Here is a 21277-nt window from a genome sequence, read left to right on the forward strand (position 1 = left end):
TAGAGTTTAGAGTAGGGAATTAGGGTAGAAACAGGATGAATTCCCAGAGAACACTGCTCTGGTGTGATTCTCTTGCCTGGGAGGAGCCATCTACCCCAGGATCCTATTCAAACCTTCAGTGCATATCATACATGAGCAGCAGGATTCTCACCCCAATTCAACTCTTCCCATCCCAACAAGAAGATTGTCTCTCTGCATTGTCAAAGGTCTTCAACTCTGAACATCTAGAACAGAAGAAGCACACACAGCAGGGGCCAGTTGCTGGGGCCACAGCTTTAAAGGATTTTTCATTCTTTTTAATACTTTTAAGGTTTTCTATGTTTCTGTTGTTGTTATTTAAGTCATAACTTTCTGTAACAGCAGCTTCTCTCTGTATTGGTGTGGAAGGTATCTCTGCGGATATTATATATGTATGTGTGTATATATATAAATATATATACATATATATATATTTATATATATACACACATACATATACATATACATATATGCACCAAACTGCCTTACAGGTTATCGGTTTGTTTTTTTTTTGTTTTTTTTCAGTGTTGTATGTGTAGCAGGCACTTGAGTTTATATGAAGATGTTTGCTTCAGTCAGGGAGGAAAGAAATGGGAAATAGGGCAGGTAGGAAAGAAGTAGGGCAGGGACAAAGAAGGAATTTTTGACCACTAGCCAAGGATGTCCAGGTAAATTGGGGTGGCCTTCCCCAGAGCATGAAGAATTTTGTAGATTTCCTTGATATTGAGCCTCTGTTGGGGTTCCCTCTGCCAACATCCCAACATGATGTCATAGACCTCCTTGGGGCAAACCCGGGGCCTCTCCAAGACACGACCTTGGGTAATGCATTCAATGACCTAAAAAAGAAAAACAAATAAGATAAAGGAAGAAGAAATTTCTTTAGAGATTCCAGATTTCAAAGATTTGCACCTTTCTTCCATACCTATAACCATAAAAAATAATGTTTAAACATTTTCTTCCAAGAACCAAAAAAAGTCATTATAATTAGAGGTTCCATTTTGTTTCTGATTTGGGTTGAGAGGCACTGATTTTTCTGATATTTTTTTCACAGCATATACCAAGAATGAGATGAAATAAGTACCATGTTTCTTCTTCAGTTTTCTAAGTTTTCCATTTTCCATCTCACTTTGACATACTACTTTCTCATTTCTTCTTGGAGCTGCAGCACATTTAAGCTCCCATTCTGAACCCTTCCTTATTTATCCTTTACCTTTTTTGGTCTTTCTCCTCTTTTTTTGCCCTCAAGAATGCCAAATACATTTGCTAAAAAACTCTTTTTAGTTAGGAACATTTAACCAAGCCACTCAGCATCTTATATACCAAGAGTAAGACCCCAAAATCACTTACCTCCAACTAAAGGTCCATTTGACCTTAATTCTGGTCCACCAAGGCACATATTTTTTTGCTTATACCCATAAACACATAATTTGCACTCATTCTCAAGCCATGCCAATATTTTAACTAACTTACATATCTTTTTTTTTTAGTACCTTTCATAAGGCTCATTTACTCCATGAACTTATCTAGAGTAGCTTACTTAGCTCCAGTTATTGTGTGACCCATCCCTAGACCCAAGTCATTCTTTTTTCTGCTCTGCAGATGTAGAGCTTGCATATGAACATATCTCTGTGATGGTATTTGGCTTCATAGCTCTGTTCTTTCCATTTTTACAGCTTGTATCTTTCATATAAGTCCTGCCTCCCATTTAAAAAAATTCCCTCATGTTTCATAATATAGTCATCCTCTAAATGTGTATTTGTACACACATGCAGCCACTAGCATGCATGTGTATAACTTTCAAGAAATAACCATTCAGAGAATCTCAACTATATCAATGCCTCTATTCACCCTCTATTCAGCCTAGGATATCCATCTTGGCTCATAATTTGACAAACCTGTTTGATCCACAGCTGTGCTTTTTCCAGCTGTCCTGTAATATCTACTGGACCCCCTAACTAGCTATACCAACATGAGGCTTCATCCTTAGCTAGCTCAGGACACCAATGCCAAGAAAAACACTGAGTTTTTCCCTCCAGTATGGGGCTATTCCATTTGGTCATTCCATGAGGGTGAACTAACTACAGAGTATATTTGATTCCTTCTCTGCAGATTATGGAAGTACAGATAGCCAGCAGACATTCAACCAGATATGGGGGAGAGGGAGAGAATGAAGAACAGGGCATTGGTTTCAATGCCAAACTTTTGTCAAGCATTTCATTTCACAGCAACCCATGTTTGAAAGCACTTGTTTGTGCCCGGCTGTGGGGACTTAGAGATAAAAAATGACCTAGTCCATGCCCTGAAGCTGGGAAAGGAGGAAGAAAAGTAAGTATTCCCTACATCTTGGGGATTGATTATTCCTGGGCTCCTCTGGCTCTCATGAACCAACTTTCTTCCTGTCAACATTATGATACTATGGAAGAGTTCTGTGCCAAAAAAATCTAACACCCACAGGCCAGAGACTTTGGCACCAAATATTCCACACAAAAGCTGTAAAATAATTGAGTGAAAGAGAGAGAAACAGAGAGACAGACAGAGATAGAGAGAAAAAAGACAGAGAGAGACCCAGAGACAGACAGAGAGACAGAGAGGCAAGGAAAGGGAGAGAAAAAGTGAGATAGGCAGAGGGAGAGAGAAAAAAGGAAGAAGGAGTGGGGAGAAGGAGAGGGAGGGAGGGAGGGAGAGAGAAAAAGAAAGAAGAAGAGGTGGGAGAAGGAAAGGGAGAGAGAGAGAGAATGAATGAATATATGTATATATATGTGAGTGTTTTCTCTCCCAGGAAAACAATAATAATTCATAAAACCACCATAATAAATAGCTCCTGCCATCAAATCTTTAATTTTTTTAAAGGCTCTAAAAATGGTTTGTGCTACTTTGGGAAACAAAGAAAAGCCCTACTGAGCTTGTGAATGGTAAGGCATCAGAGATTTAAAAAAACACCTTGGTTTTCTTCTTTGAAACTCACTTAATTAAGCAGTCAAGGTACTTAGAGGGCAAAAAACAAACTGTTTTCAGAAAGAAAGGAATAACACTTCTGAAATTTCAGAAGAATTTGAGTAAAAATGTACTTTCTTGTGGACATCCTACAGACAAAAGCAGATGAAAAGTCATTCTCCATGTGTACAATGGTCCTGGTGGCCAGTATAGTTCTAAATTGGTCAAACGGGGTTAGCTCTGGATCAATCCAATTTTAAGAATACAGTTTAGTAGCTGCCCTCAAATGCCTTCCCTGGACCTGGTCTATTTTCAATGTGAAAGACCCATCAGACTATCCTGATTCTAGGATTACCCCCATGGAACTGGATCTACAAATGAGGAAGTCTAGGATGGTTTCCAACTAGCTTTTTAAGCTCCTCTTAGAGTAGGAGTTCTTAACCATTTTTGTATGTCATAGTCCCTGAAGAGGCTTATGAATTCTTATCAAAATAATGTTCTCAAATACATGAAATAAAGAGAGGATTATAAAATAAATCAATTATATTAAAACATATTCACAAATAAAAGGAAGTTCACAGATCCCTGGTTAAGAAACCCTGCCCTAAGCCTCAAATGAATCCTTAATTGGTCTCCACAACAGCTCACAAAAGATCCCAAGCCTCCTGTAGATCTTTTGTGTATGGAAAGCTAGAATTCATTGGGTCTTTCTAAATTTTATTAAATTTATTAAATTAAATTCTCACCCGGACAAGCAAAAAGAAGACTTAGGGGGTATAAAGAATCAGATGATGAGTCTGGATGCATCTTCTCCATTTATTTAACAATGTATCACTCGTCTATTCTGTAAAGTCGCTGCAACTGTAATTCTATACTTGATGTATCTCCCCTCATGTTCATTCTTTAGTTTTATTTTGGCTTGGCTTGGCTTCACTCCTACTCCCCACTGAACATTATCTCAAGATCCAGAGCCTCCCTTTACCTTTCTAATTTCTCTTGGTTCTTCATACCCAAATCCTCCCTCATTCTCTATCTCACCTTTTTACCCCCACCCTAAACATGAGTCTAAACTAGTACCTCTGTATTTGAGAGTTGAAACCAAGGCTGTTTGCCATAAGTAAAGATCTCCCAGAGGATCACCCCAAAGCTCCAGACATCACTCTCGGTAGTAAATTTCCTGTACATGATGCTCTCTGGAGGCATCCAGCGAATTGGTAGCATAGTATGACCTCCCACCTATAAGGAAACAAAGAAAGAAATTCATATGGTGAATAAATAACTATATTCCTTTCTGGATTGTTATTTCTACACATATCCCACCCACAAGATCATATAACTCACTTATGATCCCATGCAAGTCATAGCTATATGCAACTTAAAACACAAGGTTTATGGAATCATTGCTATCTAAAATCTAAATGTTGACAGCATCAATGACTAATAATCAATGGAGACATGGGGATACTGTTCTAACATTTAGACCAGTCAACTGACCCTGTGGACAGATTGCAAATTAAGAAAATGAGTAGAAGATAAAGAATCAATTGTGTAATGGAGACTATGAAGAGACTTAGGAAGATAGCTTGGAGGATATGCCTTTTTCATGAAAGACGCCTTTTTGGGGGGGAAGCACTGGAATGTGGCTAAGGAACAACGAAGTGTCACTTTCGGTAAACAGGAAATTGGCATATTATCAGGTTAGGGGTATACAATATGACATCTGATACTCACTGGCTCTGTATCTAAACACCATTTCATATGAATCCAATTTTTTTAAAAAAAGCATTTTTTATCATATTCAGAAACTCAGGAGAAACAATAAGAAAGTACACAAAAGATACAACTATGATGGTGGACCAAATAATAATTGGAGGAAAACATTTATAAGACTACAAAAAGCATCAGTAAATGTTTTTTTAAATACATGAAAATCGTAGTCAGTGTACCCCCTTCAGTGGAATTCAGTAGAAAGATTTTGAGCTCTGTAATCATTATAATGACTAGCTTTGCCCCTGAAAAAGAAATGAGAAAATGCAACCCCTTTATTTGCAGAGGTGGAAGATGACAGATGGGGAGCTGCATATTCTACAAGACTTAGCTGAAATTTTGGTAGGTTTTATTGAAGAGCTTTTTTTTTTTCCTTTCTCTTCATTCTTCATAATAAAAGATAGTTCTCTGGGTAGGGAAATGGGAGGAATATATTCGGAAATTAATGCCAAGTGAAAACAATTTTCTAGAAATTTCTAGAAGTTGGTGCCTAGATAGAAGTTTCTATTATTGATCATCTGGATCTATTCAGAAGTTTCTAGAAGTGGGTTCAGATTTATAAGTTTCTAGATGTGGGTATATGGAAAATTGAAAAACAGAATGAGAGAGAATATTCAGAAAAGTCAACAGAATACAGCACAGATATAATTAACTATTTGTATATATTTAACTGAAAGAGGTGGTCCTAAATTAGACACATTCAACTAACAAATAGCAGCATGGGCATTAGATGGTATGGACATAATTATTTAAGGGAAATAAATTACCAACACCTTGGCCTTCTACTTAAGAATTAACAAGGAATTCATAGGTGAAATTATGAACAGATCGGCCCAGATATTAAATCCATTATTATCAATGGCCACCATGCCAAAATTTTGATAAAAGTGGAAAGAACATTGGTTTGGGATGAACTTGAATCCTAACGCTGCCCCTTATCACCTGGACCATCCTTGGCAAGATCTCTCAGGGATTTAATGTCCTTATGTATAAAATGAGGGTGTTGGAATTAGTTGACTACTGATTTCTATTCCGTTATCAGGAGTATTGGTCTAGACCAGTAATCCTGTGTCACATGTACTGCAGTGTATTCAGTCACAGAATAGGAATTTAATGTATACTAATGTGCTGTAAAAAACAAGGAAAAAACATGGTCTCTAAAAACACATAGAAATACATTGTATGAACAGATGCAGAATGAAATCATAAGAACTAGAAGAACATTTTATGCTATAACAACCATAATGTAAAAATGAAAAATTCTAGCAGACTTAATTCTGTTAAGGAGCTGACAAATGCTAGCCTGTAAATTAAAAAGGTTAGCTAGCAAGTTGGCTTTGAACATTGGGATTTCTGACTCTAGACCTAGAGGTCTATTCACTATATTTCCTAGCTACTTTAGAAGACAGGAAACCTGCCACTAGTCCTAGCTCTGCCACTAACTACCTGTGTGATTTTTGTCAAATTGTTTTCTCCTTGGAAAATTCATTTTTCTCAAATGTAAAATAATAGTGTAAGATTAGATAACCTCTCACATTCATTTCATATTTAAAATCCTGAGATTCAAGTGCAAGAAAAGCTAAGAGATGAAAGAAGAAAAAAATTATGCAGAAAAAGATCTTGGTCATAAGAAATTAGTTTGGGGATGGGGCATCATATGGAGGGAGAGAAAGAAGCTCTCCCTACAACCTCATAGTGTCCAGTTCAACAAACTTTTATCCTTTAATGTTTGCTGTGGGCTAGGCACTCTACCTAAAGAGTTCATATCTTTTATGAGTTTATATTCTACTGGAATCTAATACAAAACAGATTTATTTCTAAAAGAGATAGAAGAAAGTATAGTTGCATGTGCTTATAGGGCAAAAAGAAACTTATCCAGTGTAAGTGTTTCAGGATCTTGAATCATATCTGGGGTAGAGTGAATTTCTGTGACTACATTTTATTTCGGTCAAGCCTCACTGCTGAGCAACATCTCTAGTCCTCTCATGAAAAAGGAAAATGATGTTGTTATAATGGGAAAAGCACGGGTCTTGAAATCCAAAACCTAGCCTTCTAGTCTTTGCTCTGAACACTTATTAACCATGCAGTGTTGGAAAAATTACATAATCACTTGTTGCCTCAGTTTCCTTAGTTGTAAAATGAAAATAATCAATAGGTGAGCTGTTGGGAGGGGAAAAAACTTATCTATTATAAAGGCCTTTAAAAATCTAAATTTTTATCACTCTTAAGAGGAAAGACAGATAAACTGGAAGGAGACATCTTCCAGAAGCAGCTTTTAACCTCAAAGGACTGGACAAACCAGAAATAGTCTTCGTTCTCTCTCTCTCTCTCTCTCTCTCTCTCTCTCTCTCTCTCTCTCTCTCTCTCTCTCTCTCTCTCTCTCTCTCTCTCTCTCTCTCTCTCTCTCTCTCTCTCTCTCTCTCTCTCTCTCTCTCTCTCTCTGCCCCCCCTCTCCCTCTCTCTCTCTCTCTCTCTCTCTCTCTGCCCCCCCTCTCCCTCTCTCTCTCTCTCTCTCTCCCTCCTGTTTTTCCCTGCTTGAACACCAGCTGCAGAGGAATAGCCAATCACCAATTAATTCCAAATAGTAGGTGTTTAAATCACTGTGACTCTCTCAGAGAGAGCGAAATTCCTATATCTAAGTATCTTCCCTTGCTTTCTCTGATGAACCTGCTTTCAAAACCCCTCAGCAGGCCTGCTTTTGCTTTCCACTGCCATCCTGCCAGGGGCAAGGACTTGTATTTCCCTTTCTCTTGTTTTAACTGATTGATTCTTCTCCTTGGTGTCATAGTGGGCCAATTGCCCTGGTTTAAAGGGAAACTCCACTGTGCTTCCGAGTGTTGCCTAATCATTGCATCCAATTACATAGGAAAGGAAATCATTAAAACAAATTGGGCCTAGTGGATTCAAAAGGAGAACAAACAATGGGAGAGCTATAACTTCCAGCCCCCAAACAAGGAAAACCCCAGTTCTCTCTAAGGACGTCAGAAGACCTCACAGAGATGATTTTCTTAAAATTTATCACAATAGTCATTTTACAGAGAAAAGGTTTGAGTCCCAGAGAAGCTGAGAATTAATTTAAATTTGCACAAGTGGGTCAGTCACTGAGCATTAGGAGAGACTTCATCTGGATGTAAAAAGCTGTTCATTCTAAAGACAGAAACTTTAACCTGATATAATAATAATAATAATAATAATAATAATAATAATAATAATAATAGGAAACTTTTATATAGTACCATTTTTAAAATTTACTCAATGTCAAAGTTTATTGGGTTGGATGTCACAACACACTGAATGCTCTCCAAGTTTTTCTTTTTTTCTTCTTTTTAATGCTAGCATGAGCTTTCTTCATCTCTTGGAAAATCTCCTGATTTTCCATCTGTCCCAGTGAGATTTGCCTCCTCTATTCCACTGTATGATATCAGATGGGAGTACCAGCTGGGACCTAGCAGTAAAAGGGTAGCTCACACTGAAAGAGACACCAACAGCAGCCACAACAGTTACAGCTGTAGATAACAAAATGATGGTAGCACATGTTCAATAGAGGGCTTTGAAATGTCACATATATAGAATACAGTTCATAGATACAGAGTAATGAGCTTATTAGAGTGTGAGCATAGTTAGATAGTCATATACACCACATACTGACTGATTCATTTCAGTTACATAGATGTTTTGGAATCTCCTCTGGGAACATTAGAAAATAGTCTGACAAATATCTTGCTGAGATACTTTTGATATGCTCTTACCTAATCTCTCTCCCCTTTCTCTCTAATTCCATGATCAAAGAAATAGAAATATTTTATATATACATATATATGTGTATGTATGCATATATATATATATATATATAGAGAGAGAGAGAGAGAGAGAGAGAGATGCAAATTGACCATCAAAGCAGCTTTGAAAACAACTTCAAAATCTACTTAGATACTTAAAAAAAGAAAGAAAGAAAAAGAAAGAGAGAGAGGAAAAAATGATAATCCATCCTCATTCACACATTCTACATAACTTTTGGCCACATCCTTCTATAAAACTACCTCTAGAGACCTTCCTCTCATTTCTTTGATTTCTTGGATATCAGTAAAGAACATAAGTTATCCAGTGGGGATCCTTATTTTTGGTGTGTGATCTACCCATCCTTTCTTTTCTTTTTTTTTTTTTCCTGGCCAAATATTTTTCTGATGACATTCTTTTCACTCCCTTTCTTGATTCTATTTTGTAATGCTTGCCCAAATCTAACACGTTCCTCTCCATTGCCCTCTGAGGGATCCTCAATTCTGGTGCTACTTTCTTTTATATCTTCATACGCCAATGACTGTTAAGAAACAGGAAGAGCAAGTTGTCTTTGCTTTTCTAATAGCTTTTTCATCTGTATTCTGCCAACACAAAAATTTTAGCATGCTTACCATATAAGAAAACAGGTTTCCTTGTTGTGAAATCAAACTTCAGACTATTGCTGACACAGATACCTCTTCCTTTTCTACTCCCTCTCTATATGAATACCAATAGCTAAATGGCTTCTAGGTGGCTCCCTGGTTAGAGAAACAATGAGAAGATTTGTAATACCTATTTGGAAAGTACTTTGAATTCTTTAAGAAAAAGGTATTGAACTCACAAAGATATGATTATAGTATTACTTTCCTGAGAAGGGACGTTGTGGGAAGACTTATGCAAAAGACATTTATTTAATGGAACTTTTACAGAACAACAAAGAATGAAACTTTAGCCCTAAGTTTAGGAAAAACCCTTGGAGCTTTCGAAAAATACTATGTTTCTAAGAGATGAACGGCTTAGCAGTGTGAGACTGAAGGATAAAAAGACTATTAGAATTCCACCCAACTCTTACGTAGAGAGGGGATATGCCTGGAGCAGGAGTTCTCAGATTGAAGCTCCAGGAACACACTCCATAGTTACAATTTCTCTCTTTGTTTTCTCCAAGTCTTGCCTAAACACCAGTTTTCTTTGCCAGATTTCAGTTTTGAGGCTTCCCATTATTCCTTACTGCCTTAAGCATAGTTTTTGTAAAGAAAACTATCTGCTTTCCCAACTAGGTAGCAGTGGAAGAACCACTCAGTGCTGATTCTTTTTTTCTTTTTTCTTTTCTTTCTTTCTTTCTTTCTTCTTCTTTTTTTTTTCCTGAGGCAATTGTGGTTAAGTGACTTGCCCAGGGTCACACAGCTAGAAAGTGTTAAGTGTCTGTGGTCACATTTGAACTCAAGTCCTGCTGACTTCAGTGCTGATTTTCTGAGCCAGATAAACCTGGATTTCTTACCTTCAGCCTATACCAAACATGTGAGTGATTAGAAGTGGCAAAGTTTGGGAATGCCAATAAAGAAGTTCACTTCCTGGAGCAGAACTGGAAAATCCAGTTCTAAAATGAGCTCAGATTCATGATCTATACCGAATTCTACTGACTGAACATCTAGGCTTTGCTAAGCAGGCATGTGATAGAACTGAGAAAACTCATACTGAAGATAAAACTAGAGGCACACCAGAAACTGGTATAGTTAACTGTCAATGTAATTTCCTAAAAATGAGTTATTAAGTCTTCATGAAAGGAAATAACATCTTTCCAAGGACAAGCAGCATGAAGAACTTTCCTAAAGCAGTAGTCTAGGACCAAGGTTCAAATCCTACTTCATGAATTTCTTAGCTCTGTGACTCTGGCCAGTCATTTCATCTTCCTCCTTCTATTTTCTCATCTGTAAAACTGACATAATAATATCATCCACTTCTTATGGTTATAAGGAGAACCAAATATGGCAATTTGTGACGAGCTTTACAAACCTTAATATGATGTACATATGAAGTATTATGATTTTTTTGTGAATTGACATTAAATAAATGGTAGATGAAGAATTTAATATGTGCAAAGTTCAGGGGATACACAAAGAAAAAGCAAAACAGTCCTTGCTTTTAAAAAAGCTCATGTTTTAATGAAGGAAGTAGCACATATAGAAGGTTTTACCTCTAAGTCAATTAGAAGAATTCCATGGTGCAATAGGAAAGCAGATACTAATATTTCTCATTTAATATTATTTCCACTAATAACATAAATTTCTAAGGTTAAACCATTTGGCACTGCCAAGTAATTTGGTACCAAGAACTTTTATTTCTGAGTCTTTAGAAACTATGAATGTACCACCTTCAGAATCAGTTGTCACATTGCATCTCCTGAAAGGTTGCTTCCCAGGATGATGTCTGAGTACATTGTGCTAGAAGTACTGCTCTGAGGTTCAGAGTCCTGAGTCATATCTATCAAGATCTGAGGGGAAGAGGTGGTAGTAATCTGACTTTTGCCTCTCATCTCTCCCTCTGGGTAACATGCTCTTTTAGCTAGAGTAGCTACACTTGCCTTGTATGTGGCAGTTGAGTGACCATTGGTAAGAATGATTGGACTCTTTTTTCACAAAAATTGTTTCCTTGGAGAATGGGCCATGAGTGTCTATGGAATTAGTTCTGATGGACTGCAGGGTTGTTGCTACTTCCAGGACTTCTATGACTATTTGCCTGTTGGTAATGGTTTTTTAATTGCTATGGTAATGATAAAGGTGAATCTCTCCTCCACACTGATTTCTCTTTTCAATAATGATTGTAAGGGCTGGGCTGGAAGTAGGACTAGTAAATTGGGTGCACTGATATTTCCAAGGTTCTTAGGCTTAGAGTCTAAGGCTGTCTCTAGGATCTGAGGGGACATAGTGTTCAAAATGGTGGTGATGATGGTGGTTTGGCTTGCCTGGGATAGACTCTTTCCTTTCACTCTCTTGGAGCATCTTGATGCTTTGGTCAGACTGTCTCGTATATAGAATTTAGTTAACAATTGGTAGGAATGGCTGGATCATTTTCATAGGAGTTGTCCTCAAGTGATAGCTGGCTTTAAGTACTGTTTCTGATACATCCTGGCTATGCGGTCCTGGGCAAATATTATTTAACTACTCAGTCTGCTTTAGCCAACTTTCTAAAACTATAAATTAGAGAAGAGCTGCTGACCTGTATTGCTAGAATTTCTTCACTGTAATAATGAAAACATGGATCCAATCTCTATCCCTATCTAAAAATATAAAGAGTCATGATAGGAGATAGGAAAAATAGGGAGAGAAAATATATGTTTTTCTCTAAGAATAATTCACAGCATTAAACAAATAAATAATCTCAGATTTACATTGCATTTTAAGGTTTATGTTATATTTTCTCCTAAACTTTGAGAGGCAAATATCATAGACATTCTCCTCAATTTGTAGTTGGAGAAACTGAGGCACAGAGAAATAATATCATTTGTCACAGTCCCACAGCAAGGTAAAGGAAGAAAGGAGAATACCCTGATTCATAGCAGCTGAGACCAAAGTAGCTAGAGCACTGGAGCTGGAGTCAGGAAGACCTGAGTTGAAACATGACCTTAGACCTTTTCTCCTCAGTTTCTCACCAACTTCATAGAGTTGTTTTGAGGATCAAATAAGATAATATTTGTAAAGTGCTTTGAATAGTGCCTAGCACATAGTAGGCATTACACACATGTTAGCTATCATCATCATTATTATTATTTAACTGACACAGGAGATGATTAATAAATGCAGGCTCCTTGTCCCCAATCCCCTTCATGGTTATTTAGCTTCAGTAGAATAGGAATGATTTAAAGAACCTTCTAAAAGCAGAACATGTTTTGTTTTTAATAGGGGACTAAGGAGAGTTATCAGCTGGTGAAGCAAAATAAAATCAAATAAAGCATCAGCACAGAATGAGTTGATATTTTTCTTTGCAAGGAAAAAAAGGCAGAATGTCTAGATTTCAATCTCATAGGAAGGTCAAGGTAGCACAAAGTAATTGGGGTCTGGGAAGGCAGACCAGGACACTAAAAATTAATCCTTAAAAAATGGCCTATTTTTACTCAGGCAATGTCCTCTCATCATTAATATTTCCTTTATAGGTTACTGTCATTGCGATTTTGACAAATTCGACTATACAATGGTAAAAACAGCAGAAAGGTGAAAATGTTGAGTGGTGCAAATGCAAGGGAGGGGAGTGGTCACTAGGGACTCAGTCCTAGGGGCTGGTGCATGTTTCAGGAATGACAGTGAATTGGAAGGATTTGCAATACATTCCAGGGTAGTCCTTCTGTAACAGCTTTCTAGTCTACTAATCTCATGCTTTTTTTTTAAACTAGATGCTGAACAGCAAAAAGAATATACACAAAAGACTATTGTAGTAAGCAAGAAAGAGTTGCTGTTGATTGGGGAGGTAGGTAAGGTCCTCTCAAACCTAGGGCTACCATGAAGCCAGGGACCAGTGGTGACAAAGTCTCCAGCTATATTCTCTCCTGGATTCACGTAAAGCCACAGGACAAAATGACACTATTGTTCCTTCTCTCTGTGTTGTATTTATTGTTTCTTGGATTGGGTTATGGAGAATTAGAGATGGATTAGACTAGACTGTGACTTTTTGAGGATTATAGCATCAGGAGAGTAATCTGACAGAGGACTTGGAACTAGAGTACATTCTACAGTTTACAATTGACCAGTATATCTGAAGGAGCTGCCAGAACTTAGCCCAACAATGAATTGACCCCCAAACCCAAGATGGAAGGTCCCACAAGCAAGAGAGTGAATGTCCATCTGCTATACCGAATTCAGATGTGAGTTTTGTGGAACAAATGCCTTGTAGCAACTGCTTTTTAAGGTTGAGACAACTCTTTCCAGGATTGAAGTGAGATAGGGAAGGGCATGTCCCAATTTGAGAGAATGGTTTGTAATTCTATTTCTAATATATCTTCTTTATAAATGTCCAATTGTAAAAGTGAATTGATGTGAAGTAGTTAAATGATACTGGTAATTATTGATGATGTAATAGACATACAAATTCTAACTTGAAGGTCAAAAATGAGTAGGATACAGACAGGGAGCTTAGAAATAATCCTACTGCCCCTCAAGGGTATACCTCTAGAATTCTGAGGGATAGCAGGACTTACCTTTACTCTTGGGTACTCAAACTAGCAATTCAGACTATATATAGACTATACATGGAAGAAAGCACCCTAACATTTAGACTTCTCAAAAAAAAAATTGGCATCCTTTGACTATAAAAGGAGGGAGCAAGAACCAATCAAAATGCAAGCTGAATGAATACTTTCGTGGAAGTCATAGTCCAAAGACTGAGGTTTGGGGAAGGACCTTGGAAATCACCTATCTTAAAAAAAATCATCTATCTACTTTGCTTTGCTTTTCCCTCTTTGAAAAATAAGAAGAGTAAGGATCAAAAAGATATACTTCCAAGGTCACAGAAATAGTAAAAGAGCTGAACTTCAAGCTCAAGGTCCTTTGTTTTTATGAAAGCTCTTTTCATTATTGCATGGATTTTATAGACTGGATTCCTGGGTTAGGAAATAAGTTGGATTAGATGGATTCTAAGGTCTTTCTATTCTAATATTTGTATATTATAGGCTCAAAGGGTCATAGATCTAGAATGGAAAGTCCTTCTCAGGCCATCTAATATAATCTCCCTCATTTCATAGATGAGGGACCTGAGATTTTACAGAGGTTAAATCATTTCTGGTCCAAGGGGTATTCAGATTAACAAGCTCTACTGTTAAAATTATCTGTCTTATTCCCATCTCCAACAGATTATAAATTGTACCCCTTTAATGTCTAAAAATATATTTTATATCCCTTTAATGTCTACCATGGTCCTCTGTATACAATAGGTACTTAAAATATATATATATATATATATATGTATATATATATTTTTTTTAATCTCCATTTTGGGAGTCAGAGTTGGGCCCTGCTTGGAAGCAGTTAGTAGCATTCCTAATTCTCACCTAACTGACTAGTTAGGGTGAGGATGAGGGTAGAGTTTGGAATGAGGAGGATGCCTAATTTGGTAATGTTTGTAAATTATCTAGAAGATCAAAAGTGCCATTATAAGTATAAAGTATTATTATTTCCCTGGAGTGACAGTGATTACTGCACAGGTTTGACACCTGTCATAATAAGGGCTGCTTCCAAACTGTTTGAAAATATGCTTTGTCAGCTGCAGTTTCCCCACATTCCCTTTTCAATATCTCCAGGGTGACAAAAACTCCCAGTGTGGTATAAATGGGTCCCACAATCTTTGTTTATAAATGATCTGGCATCTCTGAAAATGAATTCTGGATCCAACAGAGGACAGCCAGCAAGAAGACTAAGCTAGAAGCTGATATAATGGCAGAATGTTCAAACCCAGGTCCTCTGATTCCAAATTCAGTAAGTGCTCTTTCTACATACCGTCCCTAGAATGCTCTTTTGTCTCCTTTCAGTTTGGGCAAAGCTGGGCAGAACACACTGAAGAAGGGAAGATACATGTGGACTGTAATCTAAGATGTTTACCAGTATAATGTAAAACATGCAGAATTATAGTAATGTAGCAGAAATAGCCTTGAACTTTGATTAAAGATATCTGGGTTTGAATTTTGGCACCAGCCACAGGAATCTTGGCAAGTCACTTAACCCTTCCTTCCATGAATCAGTTTTCCCCTCTGTAAAATTGAGGGGTATGTTCAATCAGGCAGGGGTTCTTAATCTTTTCTTTTATATTATGGACCCCCTTGGCAGTCTGGTGAAGCCTATGGACATGTGCTTGAAGTAATGTTTTTAAATGCATTAGATAATATGATTACAAAGGAAAACTAATTGTTATTAAATACAGTTGTTAACAAATATGTGTGTATATATATATGTGTGTGTATGACTATGTGCATATATATATGCACACATATATTTACATGTATGTGTGTTAAGAACCTCTAGATCAGATGAAGTTTCTTTCTAGCTCTGAGTCCTATAAACCTAAAACCCTAAATCAGAACTAAGTTCAGGCCTCTTAATTTCGGCCCAAGGTCTCATCGAAAAGCAAGTAGCTCTCTGAAAAGGATACTTACTGGGTGAAAAAAAATAAGCTGTAGCTTAGCTCATCACACCACCCACTCCATATATTTCTTCCCCCTTTTATCATCCCCCCCTACCACCATCCCTAGTCCAAAGTTAGAGGAAAAGATAATCTACAGTTTTTTTTTTAATTTATCTCAAATAGAACATACAGATTTAGATTGATGAATAGTTATCCATGATCTCTGAAAAAATAAGATATGATCATATTGTTGCAGAATTAACTCCGGTATCTTGATTGCAGTACCAAATCTATAGTTAGTAGCCTCAGATATATAAATATTGGAGATAATGTAGTCTAGCATTCCTCAACCTGTAGTTTTTAAATCTGTGTTTTTTAAAAATATGTATGTATATATATATATATATATGTACATATATATATATATATATACACACACACACACACACACATACAAAAAAGAAACCAATTATACTGTTTATACTTATTTGTACACCCAAATAAGCATAACAGTATAATTGGTTTCTTTTTTGATCCTATGTATTTTATGCACTTAAAAACATACTGAGAAGAGATCCATAAACTTCATAAAATACCAAATATTCCATGATACAAAAAGATTAAGAACTATTGATCTAGCTCGGGACTTGTGAATTTTTTAAAAAATGATAATTATATTTTCATTTTAACCTTATGTATTTTATTTTATACATTTAAAATTATCCTTAGAAGGGATTCATGGGCTTCAAAAAGTTGCCAAAGAGATCCATTACACAAAAGGGTTTAGCCCAACCCTTTCATTTTGCAGCTAACTAAACCATGACCCAGACAATCTGAGTGGCTTGTCTAAGGTCACAGAAATAAGTAGCAAAGATGAGATTCAAACCCAGATTCCTTGACAATAAACAGAGTGCATTCTGGATTCTGTGTGTGTGTGTGTGTGTGACAATTTGGGAGGTGTGATGTCAAACATTAATTCAGGGGTTCTTTATTTTTTGTTTTGCTGATCTCTTTAACAATCTGGTGAAGCCATTTCAGAAAAATGATTTGTGCATATATATTCATTTTTTAAGCATGTGGGGAGAGGAGTAGAGGTTAACTTTAAAAGGAATAAAAGAATTCCAACTATTACTCCCTATATATTTTTAAAATAGAGAATATTAGAAGCAAATCTTTTTCTATCTTATGATTCTATGATAAGCAAACCACCCATATGCCTCCCTTTGCTTCCCTCCTTTTGTCCCTTTCTCAAAGTGACAGTCTTCCTAATGAACCATTAGCAAACTGCCAATTACCTGTTCATACCAAAGGGCACAAGGCTATAGCAGACTAGCCAGGTAGGGCTGGCTGTAGCTAGAGGTAAAATCTGTTACTTCCAAATGACTACAAATTAATCATTCTAGCTGGAGAGAAGGATCAGCCAGAGAGTCCCTCTTTTGTTTTATTAGCTGCCAACTAAAAATGCCAGAGGTAACTTGGGAAAGCAAAAAGAGGGACATGGGACATTTTGCATATTTTAAATTATATTGGCAAACAACACAGTGGAAATCTTCTCATCAATATCTGTAGCCTCTGGGCCCCAAATTGGTAAGAGGCAAACAAGATTGGAAAGCACATCATGGGTAATAACGCAGAGACAAGCCAATGAAATAAGCATGGCATTTAGAATCAGAGGGCCCAAATCCAAATCTTGACTCTTTTATTTACTAGTTATTAGATAAACTAAGGCTATGAATCAGAATGAGGCACACAGATTTTCAAAGTTGCTAATCCTTCCCTCAATTCCTGTTCTTCTCCCCACCCTTAAGAGTTGTTGAAAATGATGATTGATAGGAAGCTTTGATCCTAGATGTTTGTGATGGGAGCACAAAAAATGAAGCAATGTGAGGTTGTGTGTGTGTGTGTGTGTGTAAGAGAGAAATAGAAACAGAAACAGAAAGAAGAGACAGAGAAAGAGAGAGGAGAAGGAAGTGTAAAAAAAAAAAAAGGTAGAGATTGGTAAAGAGAAAGTTATCAAAATAGAGCTATTATTAGCTATGTATTAAGCAGTTATTAAACATGTATTGAGAGAAAATACAATACTGCAGAATAAAAATGAGGAAGGAAGACTATCCAGTTATGGTTCCCAGCATTAATTTCTTAATTAAGTTAAGAATAAGTGAGAGACCCTTGAGCCATGGGGATATGAAGAGAATGGATTTCTAGAGAAATATCTTATATAGCTAAAAGTTTATCAAACTGGATCTTAATGATCTCTAATTCTGATACAATAGTATTTTGGGAGCTGTGATGTCAAACACTAACTCAGGGGTCGTTCACTATTTTTTGTGTTATTGATCTCTTTAACAATCTAGTGAAGCTATTTAAGAAAAAAAATGATTTATTGTCTATAGTCATAATTGAAGGAAAAAGAGGTTAATAAAAAAGAAAGTTTTAGCTTTGTTTTTCCCATCCAAGTTCATAGACCTACTGAAATTTATCCATGAACTCAGTAGTATATAGATTGCAGATTAAGAAGTCCTCCCATAGCAGATGTGGGATATATGAATAGCACAGTTTATGAAAAGGAAAAGAAAAACAAAATTCAAAGCTAGTAGATTTTTTAGATTACTAGCAGGTGGTTAACTATAAATATGTGAACTCTTATCATTTTTCTATAAGATAGTCCTACTATAATTATTCAAAACATGTTTACTAAGCTCCTAGTTTGTGCCAAGTACTGTTTACAAAGACATGGTCTAAAAATGTAATGATTAAAAAGATTTAAAAAGCATAGTTTCTGAATAATTTAATAATTTTACTAATGAGGCCAAAGTGTTACTAATAAAAGAATGGTCATTTGGCCATCTCTCTTAGACCAAAAGCAATCATGATGGTGGGCTCACTGTTTATATACTTTTCAAAGAGTAGATGTTCAATAAGAGGCTGAGAGTGACATCATGTCATCCTCAGAAAGAGAGACATCTCTATACCCAGACTACTCTCAGACTATTGAAAGAATGTATGCCCCACCCAAGTCTGAGCAGAACACAATTGCTAGTCTACTTGGGTGGGGTCTGAACAAGAAAGTTAGTTCAATTTCATAATCAGCAATGTTCTTCAAGACTGAACTTTTAAAAATCAAAACTTTAGGAAAAGGGGAGAACTCTCCAAGTCATTGGGTTTTAATAGTTATTTCTCTTAGGAATAACCTCAGTTTTTTGAAGGTCATCCCAAAGAAGTGTAAGTGTTTTATTGACAAGTCCTACCAAGCTGGAAAGGCTTCAAGTACAGACTTGGAGACAGACCCATCATCTATTGTCTGGAGACTGGCCTGGTTAAGGTCAGAGAGGTTCATATCAGAAGAGCCAACAAATGATGGATGTTTTTGGCTGTAGCAACTCATGAATCATCTACTAAAATGTGGAACAGTTATGATCTGTGTGAGGGAGTACTTATTTGATAAAACAAAGTATCTTTGGATTCTTACTTGGCTTAAAGTAATTAATTTAATTCTTTGAGCTGGAATTGAACTTTGAAGCCATCCACAGATACAGAACCCTACTCTAATTCACCCTTTCACACCCTCTATTATCTCCAAGTCACTTCCAAAGTAAACTAGTCAAATGGCAAGACCTCAATATATTCTAGAAAATAAGAATCACTAAGAACAGAATATGCCTCTCCCCTTTCCGAGTAAATGAATTCCCTTCCATGAAACATGAAAACAAGGCAACTGATGCCTGGGAGGAATATCTGTTTAGTTCATGAAGGAGAATGTGGCACTTAGCACAGGGGATAGTGATGAACTTCAGGAATACTAAGGTTCAGATACTGCCTTATAGTTTGTTATCTATATAATCATGGGGCAGTCAATTACTTCTCTTGGTCTCAGTTTCCTCATCTGTGAAATTTCAGGGATTGAATTAGATAAGGTGTAGGGAAACTATTACTCCAAGACCAAATTTAGCCTGCTACCTATTTTTATACTGCTGGTGAGCTAAGAAAGTGGTTGATTTGTTTGTTTGTTTGTGTTTGTATATTCTTAAATACAATAAAATTTTGCTTTAAAATGCAAAGACCCTGTTTAGCTCACTGGGTCATATAAAAATAGACAGCAAACTGCAAGCTATAGTTTGCTGATCCTCCTGATTTCTAAGATTATTATCCATGATTGTTGGGAAGAGTGTAAGTATCATTCTATGAAAATGCCTTTCCTCTATTTTATGAAATACTTTAATTGTAGAAAAATGGTAACTGAGATTTAAGATTAAATTCCCAGGAAAATTATTTGACCTAAAGATATTCTGAAGTCAAACTCAGAGAAGGCATTGGACACTCTGGGAATATGAGTCAAGAATGGCTAGGCTAATTGATCTCTGAGTTTTGTACCATGGGGTCTAGGGAAAAGGAGAAAATATAAAGATATTTTCCAAGTCTGAGGAATATAAAACAAGCTGACAAAAATGATAGGACTAAAAAATGACCTGGACTGAAGACCTGACTTTGTTATTTGGACAAAACATTTACTTTGGCTCCTGATTCAGGAAGGTCAGACCAGATTTGAAATTAATTAATTAATTAATTGTTAACAGAGATAGATACCTAGAGTGATTGATGAATATGAATGCAAGTTATCAACTCCAGAGTAATTCTGCCAACCTTTCTGTTCAGCATTATCTACTTATCCTAAGATTAGAACATTTGTAAAATATTCCCCCTCCATGTTTCTATACCATGTAATATATCATAGTTCCCTATCATCTGTGGGCCATTGAGTCAAATTGGGAACTGAGATATTTTACTGGGATTTAATTATTTGTGCTGTCTATTGATCCCAATATTCTGTGATCCTAAAATAACTAAGACAGGGGCTAGTCAGAAGAAAAGGACAAGGTCCAGTGTTGCTCATTCTCTTCAGTCATTTCCAATTCCTCATGACTCCATTTGGGGTTTTCTTGATAGACTTACTAGAGTAGTTTACCATTTCCTTTTCTTGTTCATTTCACAAATGAGAAAACTGAGGCAAATAGGGTTAAATGGTTTGCCCAGGGTCACATAGCCAGTGAGTGCCTCAGGCCAGATTTGAAGTCACCAAAAGGAGTCTTCCTAACACCAGGACCAGCACTTTTATCTACTGCATTACCTAGCTGCCAATAACTCCAAGTATCCTTCTGCAAAGGGACATCTCTAATTTCACGCTTAAGTCTATAATCAAGTGTCCATCACATACTTTTTCTTCAGAAAGAACCAAGATAAATACTTCTGTTTGCATTTGAGTTCCCCTTATATGTGTTTCTTAGGATCCTGTGGTTAAAAACAAAAAATTAAAACAAGTTGTATTTTTCTTGAAAAATCAAGGTATCTACAATGTTGTTTTCTTCTCTAAATCAATTCCATGAACTCTTCTATGTTATACTAGGAGAAAGAAGGGGAATCAAAGAACATTGCTTGGGACAGATAGAGTGATAATAAATATAAAACAGAACAAGTATAACTATTCAGTTCATATCCTCCTTTTGTTTTTGTTTTGCTTTTCTATTGAGAAGAATAATCTTTGGAATAGAAAAAACAGAAGTGACTTACAGAGACTTGATACCAGATAGGGATAGAAATGACCTATGATTGATTGATTGATTTTGCAAAGGTAATTCAAAGCAATGAAACTTTTTCAACCAATGCAAGTTGGCACCTTCTC

The 21277-nt window shown here is 36.5% G+C and overlaps 1 protein-coding gene across 4 annotated transcripts in view; it reads right to left on the bottom strand.

Annotated features, from left to right (window-relative positions):
* Window positions 1-508: 508 nt before the first annotated feature.
* NTRK3 (neurotrophic receptor tyrosine kinase 3) overlaps window positions 509-21277 on the bottom strand; it is a 453812-nt gene continuing 433043 nt past the window's right edge. For all 4 annotated transcript variants that reach the window (XM_074295106.1, XM_074295104.1, XM_074295105.1 and 1 more), the window contains 2 exons: window positions 4030-4188; window positions 509-854 (listed from right to left, as the gene is read on the bottom strand). In XM_074295106.1, coding sequence (XP_074151207.1) covers window positions 669-854; window positions 4030-4188 — 345 coding nt within the window. In that variant the 3' untranslated portion in view covers window positions 509-668. The remainder of the gene's footprint in view (window positions 855-4029; window positions 4189-21277) is intronic.

This window comes from Sminthopsis crassicaudata, chromosome 2 (assembly GCF_048593235.1).
Source record: "Sminthopsis crassicaudata isolate SCR6 chromosome 2, ASM4859323v1, whole genome shotgun sequence".
In the NCBI taxonomy this organism is placed as follows: domain Eukaryota; kingdom Metazoa; phylum Chordata; class Mammalia; order Dasyuromorphia; family Dasyuridae; genus Sminthopsis; species Sminthopsis crassicaudata.